Source organism: Pipistrellus kuhlii, unplaced genomic scaffold (assembly GCF_014108245.1).
Source record: "Pipistrellus kuhlii isolate mPipKuh1 unplaced genomic scaffold, mPipKuh1.p scaffold_m20_p_2, whole genome shotgun sequence".
Taxonomy (NCBI): Eukaryota; Metazoa; Chordata; class Mammalia; order Chiroptera; family Vespertilionidae; genus Pipistrellus; species Pipistrellus kuhlii.
Window position 1 is genome coordinate 117,763,223 of NW_023425515.1, and position 7,969 is coordinate 117,771,191.

Genomic DNA, 7,969 nt, shown 5'->3' on the forward strand with positions numbered 1-7,969 from the left:
CACTCAGTGACAGAATAACTGACAATTTTTAGACACTCCCTTGGGGGAGCATTCTGAGAAATGGTGCCTAGACTTACAGATACAAGGTGCCAACATAAGGTCTCCACCTCACTGCCATGTCTGGGCTGCAGGCCACCAGGGCCCACTGACTAGTCTGTAGGAATTCTGATTAAACTATTCCAAAACCGAAGGTGGATTCAGTGGACCTCAGGGGTTCTGTGGATGTGCCCTGATAGGAGATGTATACCCGCCTCTGCTGTCAGAGGCAAGGACTCTGAGGACGGATGAAGTGGGCCATGGAACCGGACACCTCAGGCAGTCACTTGGTCTTGATTCATTTATTTCTTTTCCCAGGTTTCACCGTCCTTAACAGTCAGATTCCTCTTGAGTGCTATGCTGTCTTCAAAACATAAATTTATAAGAACCATAAGTGCTGGTATTTATTCACTTCCCATCACGGTGTAAATCTTCTGGACTGCCTTTTTTAAAAGAAGGAGAAGGAAAGGAAACACAATCAGGATTCTGTTTGAGAAACTCGATGGTCACTGCTCCGTGGTCAGAGCTGCTGGCACCGCCACGGGTCCTGAACCGTGCCCGTCCCCGGCCGGCCGAGAGCACCTGTGGCCTCGTGGAAGACCCTTTCAGCCCCTGCCCTCAGGCACCACCTTCACTGAGGCTCCAGCGACCTTTCCTCAAAAGCACCTGTCACCTAAGTCCAAAGAAAGCTGAGGCACTGGGCGTGGCCTGGGAATGACTGCGAGAAGCAAATGATCTGGTTGGCCGGTTAGGCTTGGCTTCTGGTTTGGGGGTCCCCTCAGGAGGAGGGTGCTGAGAAGGGAGCACTGTCTCAGTTGCCCTGTCCTCTCCCTCCAGCTACCCTCCTTCCAGTGAACAAAAGGGAGGAGCCCTTGTCTGGGGGAGTCTGGGTAGCGGTCACACCCATCCTGTCCCACGGAGCTGCCTGCGGGAAGCTCTGGGTTAGAAGGGGAGCATTGGTTCTGCTCAGTGAACAGCCCAGTGGCACAGGTGATCGTCCGCACACAAACAGCCACTGCTATGGTGCGCCGATGGCATCACGGGTATGGGCGTAAGGACCACCTGGAGGGCATAAAACTGGGCTGGGAACTCCTCTTGGCTGGTGGTCTTCATTTTCTCTGCCTGCCCCAGGGCTGGTGACCGTGTGGCTCGGAAGTTAATGGCTCCCGAGAACCAGCCCCCCCACATGCAGGCCAGAAACCATTCCTGAAGGACCGGCCTTCCGGTCACTGACGGACTGGTTCTCTAGAACACGTGATGGCCTTCAGTCTCCTCTCTTTGCACTGCGGGGTTCTGTGGTTTTGGCAGAGGCTAGAATCAGGCAGACAGCAGCCATGCCCACCTTGTGCTGCTCTTCCCTGTTCATGTTTCTCCAGAGGGAACCCTTCCTCCCTCATGATGTTGGCCAGGGTGATTGGAGATGCCTCTCTAACTGCCCCCCTCACCTGGGACCATGGGAAGCAGTGCTCTGTTGACTTAGGGACCCCCAGGGTAACATGTGCAGTGAGAGGAAGGACAACCCCCAAACCCTGACAGCTGTCATGGGGCCCATTGTAGCCCCTTTTTCCCTCCTGACAGCTTGTAGGGCCCCCATCATGAAGCTCTGCCCGGCCTCCCACAATCGGTGTGGTCTCAGTTACCACAGTCTTTCCAGGTGATGGTTCCCTCTCTACCACACATGCCCAGGATTTAGGAGGATGCCAGTCTGACCTTCACAGCAAAGAGTTAACCAGACCCCACCCTGACCCAGCTGGCCGTTTACCCTCTGCAGGCATCCGCTTCTGCGGCCAGCACCACCCAGGGCTGTGCGTGTGCACGGGGCACGGGCAGCTCTTCAGGCAGTGCCCACCAGCCGCTGCACAGCTGTCCTGTGCTCTCCTCACAGCGCCTGGCACATGCTGCTGCCATCACTCGATCCTTTCTTCTTTGCTGAATCTTAATGGTTCTTGATGTGAGTAGAAGGACTGTTCAGGGGAAATGTGTGGCTGTAAGCATTCTCTTCCCAAAAGGCTTCCTGACGTCTGAATGTGCAGATGGTGTGGCGAAAGATGTAGGGCTCTTGCGTTTGACTTCTCTGCAGCGGGCACGTGTTCTGGGCGGAGCTGCCTGCCGTGCTCAGGGCCGAGTCTGTGCTTCCTCTAACGGGCTGCTGTGCTTCAGGCCACTGGCAGTGCCCTGGCAGGATGGGCAGGCCTTCCCCTGGCCCAGGAGAGAGTCCTAGGGGATCTCATTCCTTGACCTGGACTCCTCCCACCAAGGCCAGTGGCTTCTCTGCTGGCCTTGCTTCTTGGGCCTTTCTGATTCCCTGGGGACATGAGACCCAAGTCAGTTTCCCTGCAGCCCACCTGCCTCCCAGAGTGCTCTCCTGTGCAGTCTACTGTGCACGGAAGGAATCGGACACGTTCCCCTTCGCTTCCTGCAGAGCACCGTTTTCCACTTGCAGGGCTTCGGGTCGCACCTGCCATGCCAGTGGGAGCACCCACCCAGATGTGGGCAGTTTCAAACCCACTGTATGGGGCTCAGCAACCGCCGTGGACCACAGCGTAGCCCCTCTGCTGTCCCTTCCCTTCCTGAAGTCTGGAGGAAATTTGTAGAAATCTGTCCAAATTTCTTTTTTGCCACATTGATCTGACAGTTGAAAAATGTGTGTTAATTCCCAAGATGACAAATCAACATTAACTAGAGGTGGGAATCCTGGGAGAGATGGTCTGGCTGCTTTACAATGCTCTCCTTGTCTGGGAAAGCTGCTGTTTTCAAGTACAGGTTTAGTTTGTGTATATACATTTTCAAGTGGGCCTCTTGTCATGAAAGGAAAAGTGTGAAATTCCTCAGATCAAAATGTTTCCCTTCTGAGTTTCCTTTCTGAAAATGAGACCTTGTCCCGCCCCCCCCCCCCCCCCCCCCCCCGCCTGTCCACCACAGAACAGTGCCATCCACCAGCCAGACCTGCGTGCTCTTTCGAAATTGCTGTGTTCCTCCCAAAGGCCCTCGGAGCCCTGGAAAACCTTTAAAACTTTAGCCTTCATGTCAGATTAGAGAAACCAAACGGTGTGACGGTAGTTGTGGTGAGAACCTGAGTTTATTTTTCTCCTGCTTCCGAACGTGTACATTTGCTGAATGGAAACCGTGCTGTGTGCTTGACGAGTGGATGCTCGCTCTCCCTGTGCACAGCCAGTGTGTGAAGGTCACCTTAAATGAAATGACTTTTTTCTTCCCATTTGTCTGTTAATTCCCAAACCGGTTGCTTTTGCCGGTTGTCTGTACATAGTTTGTCTTTGTATAGGAGCGCGCGCTCGTGTTCTGATCCCACAGATGACGGCTGTATGAGGAAGACGATGTAAATAGAACACAAGTTAAACTGGATCTCTATGGCCTAGGTTTTGTACATACAGAAACTGCATGGTATTTAAATTATTGTTTGTCTCTGATGATGTATGCAGTTTCTTTAAAAACAAATCCAAAAAAAAGTCTAAAAAAACCATTTTATTGCCTCCTGTGTGTTGTATTAACGAGCAGCAGGAACCACAGAAAATATTTGGCTTGCCTGGGGAAGGGGGGGGGGGGGGGGGGGGGGGGGGGGGGACAGGACAGCCTCATACATCTGGTGTGATTGGGGAGGGAAGGGTTGTTGCACATGAATTAACTGTCTAGATAACATTTGTAAGCCACGACTATTTTGTTCCAAACATTTTCTTAAGAATGCACGGTCCAACTGTCCTTTAGTAATTGAATGGGCATTAACTCACAGCTCAGAGGCATCTGGGTAGTATCAGGCATCAGACAGCCTTAGGTCACAGCAGTGCCTTGGGGGGCCTTTGGAGTGACACTGCCCGGAAGCCAGAGCCTCAGACCATTTTACTCTTTGAATATCGACGTCTGACTTCTTCCTGGAGCATCCTGGGTGTTTGTCCTGTAAATCGAAGGTCGAAGGGAGCAAGAGGGGCTGCAGTACTTGCTGGCTGCACTTGAGGGGGTGAAATTGCTGGGTAACATATCCTTGGTCCGCAAACAGGAGTGTGGCTCTGGGAAGGAGGAACCTAGCACAGCACTGCCCTCTGATCCTCACTGGAAATCACCCTGGAGCTTGTCAAAGTGCAGGTGCCAACTCGGTAGGTCTGGGGGTGGAGGGTGGGGTCCTGAGAGTCCGTCCTTCTAACTAGCTCCCAGAGCATGCTGGGGCCCCTAATCCAGGAAGAGGTTGGGAGAACAATCCAAGGGGAGCCGCTCTTCCTTTGCCTGGGAATCTCCAGCCTCGAGGAAGACCACATACCGGTGAAGTCTGCTGAGAGCAGCGGCACAGCCCTGTGGGAAGTCGGCATCCTGCAGCACCGCATCTGAGTGTCTGCACGCGCTCAGCCCCACGGGCTCCGGGCCCAGATGCTGGGCAGGAGTGGCCACAGCAGGAGGGCGTGGGGTGTGCAGGACTTCCCATTCCAGGCTCCTCCTCAGTCTGCCTTCTCACCTCCAGAGCTCCCACTTCATACATGTAACTGTCAGAGTGTGGCTGCCGGTATCCAGGTGAGGGAAAGGGCCAGAGAGAAAAGCCTCGGCAGAACCCCCAACAGGCCCTGCCTTGTGATAGGGAAGGAAACTGGCCTCCATCCAGAAGGAGAGGGAGGGCGTGGCTGCACGTTCTCAGAAGGTGGAGGCGCTTGGTGTGTCCCCCTCAGACCTGTTTACACCGTCCTCGGCCGGAGGAGTGGTCTCCCGGTCGCGACATCTAACTGGACAAGTCACTGAATTTCCCGGAGCCTCTATGGGCTTGTCTGGAATGTGGGGGTCCTGAATTACAATAGATGTCCCCTATTTCTAAGGTTTAGGTTCATCTGAATTTTTAAGACACTAGACTTAGTGCTTAGGAAAGAGTAAGCTCCGGCTAAGCCCTGCCAAGGCAGCCTCTCAAAGAACAGTTGGGTTCCTCACCAGATCACCTGCAGGTCTGCCATGCCTGCCTGCGCCCCTCCCGGCCCTGGGTTGGCCACCTGGGCTGGTTGGTACTGAGACCTGCCTGCTCCCACACATCTTTTTGGGGCTTGTCCTGAAGCTGCAGGTAACTTTGCCTTGTCCTGCCTGTCCCTTCCTCTGAGCAAAGCACCCTGGAGGGGCTCATGGGCCTCGAGCAGTGACACTCACACACAGCCTGTTGCCCTCTCCCTCAGCCCAGCGAGGCACTGCAGAGACGTGGCCTTTGCACCTGCTCACTAATCTGATGAATGCTCCCTGGCTGGCTCTCCGTGGGTCCTGGGAGCAATCCTGGGCTCAGGTGACTGTAGCTACAGCTGCAGCTTGACTCTGCCTTAAGCTCCTGACCCAGGGGTCAGCTGTCAGACGTGAAGAGCCGAAGAGGGTGCTGAGCCCATATGCCCCTGGAGTCAAATTTTGGCTTCTCCCCTTATGAGCTGTGTAACTGGTCAACTTACTTAATCTCACTGTGCCTCAACTTCCTCATCTGTAAAATGGGAATGACCGCACCTATTTTGTAGGTAAAATGAAGCGATATACAATATAAAAGGGGCCTAGCACTGTCTGACATGAAGGCAGGCCTTAGTACAGGTTAGCTCTTATGCTTCCTTTGCATGTATGTCTCTCACAGGCACCTCAAACTCGGTATGTCCTAGCCCCATGGTCGGCAAACTGCGGCTCGCAAGCCACATGCGGCTCTGTGGCCCCTTAAGTGTGGCTTTTCCACAAAATACCATGGCCTGGGGAGTCTATTTTGAAGAAGTGGCATTAGAAGAAGTTTAAGGTAAAAAAAATGTGGCTCTCAAAAGAAATTTCAGTCGCTATACTGTTGATATTTGGCTCTGTTGACGAATGCGTTTGCCAGCCACTGGCCTAAACGATTGTTTCCATATCTTCAAACCCCACCCCTCCGCCCCTCCTGGGTCTCCTCTTACTCCCTTCTCCGGGGAAAGGCATTACCCAAAAGTCACCTCTTCTCCACTTCCAGCTGAAAGTGTGACAGACACCTGCCACCTGGCTCTGGGAGCCACTCCACCCCCTCTCACTGAGGCCTCCTCTCCACCTGATGACAGTAATAGTGCCTCCTCGCCTGCGGCGGCCACCTCTCCCATCCAGGCGCCCGAGTCCTCTAGCAAGCAGACATGCTCACACCACACTGCTGCCTGGCGTCTGCCGTGGCCCCCATGTCCTCCCCATAAAACCCAGCTCCAGTGTGCACCCTGGTGGCAGTGTGGGCCGCCCAGCCATGTCCTCCTGCACACGGGTCCGGGTAGGCTGCAGTGTGTGGCTCTGGATCCCTGGGGGTTGGGGGGTGAAGGGGTGGGGAAAGAGGGGTATGGTGCTGTACCAATCACCGCAGGAACAACCAGGTCCAACAAGGGGCCTCGGGGACTGAGTGCCTACGCTGCCCCGGATGGAGTCTGAGAGAGGCCTCCCTCAGGTGACCGTGGACTCCAGTGGGAAGCCAGGGCACTCATGCGTGCAACTGAGACCAAATAGCACGAACAAACGGCTGTCCCATGTGGTGTCTGATGCGTGCGCCCTGATTTCTAGCTCTGGCTCTCTGGGCCTCAGTTCCTATTCACACCGCCACTGGCTGCTCCCACACAAGAGACACTCAGCACACCCAGCTCTGTGCTACAGTTTTCACACGCGATTTTACTTAATCTTTAAATGCCTGTGGCCTCCAAACCCAGGTCTGTTTGATGCTAAAGCATTGCTCTCCCTCCCCCTGCCAGGCCTACACTCTCTGTTCACGCTTCCCAGCTTCTCTCCTATTATCCCAGCGGCCCACCTTAAGCAATCATGCCCTAAATGGTTTGGCTCAGTGGATAGAGCATCGGCTGTGGACTGAAGGGTCCCAGGTTCGATTCCAGTCAAAGGCATGTCCCTTGGTTGCGGGCACATCCACAGTAGCGGGTGTGCAAGAGGCAGCTGATCAAAGTTTCTCTCTCATTGATGTTTATAACTCTTCCCTCTCCCTTCCTCTCTGTAATAAATCAATAAAATATATATTTAGAAAAAATAAAAATAAATAAGCAATCCCATCAGTTTCCGAGACTGAGAACCCAGATCAGAAGAGACCCACTCTCACCAAGCCTGCAGGTCGCAGAAGCTGTTCCTTCACCCAGCAACCCCCCTCCCCTCCGTGCGCTGCCCCTCGGTGGGCAGGCTGATGCTCCCTGCAGTGGGAATCGGCCACAACCATGAGACAGTCAGCCAATATTTATGACTTCCTGCGAGACTTCCTGCGAGGGAAGTAACGTCACAGGAGGCACGTGCAGGGCCTGGGCCCTCCTAGAGCTGCGGTGAAGGCAGAGAGAACAGCATGTGGCTGGCGCCGGACAGGAAGAGCATCTGTCAATCAACCGCAGGCATACAGCCAGTCCCTGTCCTAAAGGCTACTTCTGGTAAGAAAGGGCCTGCCCTTTAGGTGCCATTGGTCAAGACACGCTCCTGAGGTCATAATAGCTGCAAGTCATCCAGCACTTTCATGGCGCAACGCCCCAGGTGACGGCGAGGCGCCCTGTTAATGAACCCGTTTGCAGAAGAGGCAGGAAGAGGAAACCGCGAAAGCAGAATTGAACCCGCTGTCCTTTCAGGCTTGGCAGCCAGTGACAACATGTGTGCTCCTCCTCCCTCACATGGGCTCACTGAGGTTCGGAGGTTCAGTGACTCCTACAGGGTAATGTCGCCACTGGTGTTGTTTCTTTAATAAAAAAAAAACAAGAGACAAATGGTGGGAGGGAAGGAGGAAGTTTCCACCTGTGGTCACCAACACCTTGTTGGGTGGGGGTCTCGGGGTCCAGGAGAGGCCATGTCTGTACGAGGCTGTGATTCCAGAGCCCCGCCCCCCAGCCCTCACCTCCATTCCAATACCTGTCTCTTCAGCTATGCAGGTAAAAATGCTTTACGCATCAGATGAGCTTACTGCCTCAGAAAGCTCCACCATGGACTGGATCAGGGTAAA

At 54.1% G+C, this 7,969-nt stretch overlaps 1 protein-coding gene across 7 annotated transcripts in view; it reads left to right on the plus strand.

The window, feature by feature from the left end:
- The window catches only part of PHACTR1 (phosphatase and actin regulator 1), a 532,833-nt gene extending 529,317 nt beyond the window's left edge, over positions 1–3,516 (plus strand). For all 7 annotated transcript variants that reach the window (XM_036447917.2, XM_036447915.2, XM_036447916.2 and 4 more), the window contains one exon: positions 355–3,516. In XM_036447917.2, coding sequence (XP_036303810.1) covers positions 355–370 — 16 coding nt within the window. In that variant the 3' untranslated portion in view covers positions 371–3,516. The remainder of the gene's footprint in view (positions 1–354) is intronic.
- Positions 3,517–7,969: the final 4,453 nt, after the last annotated feature.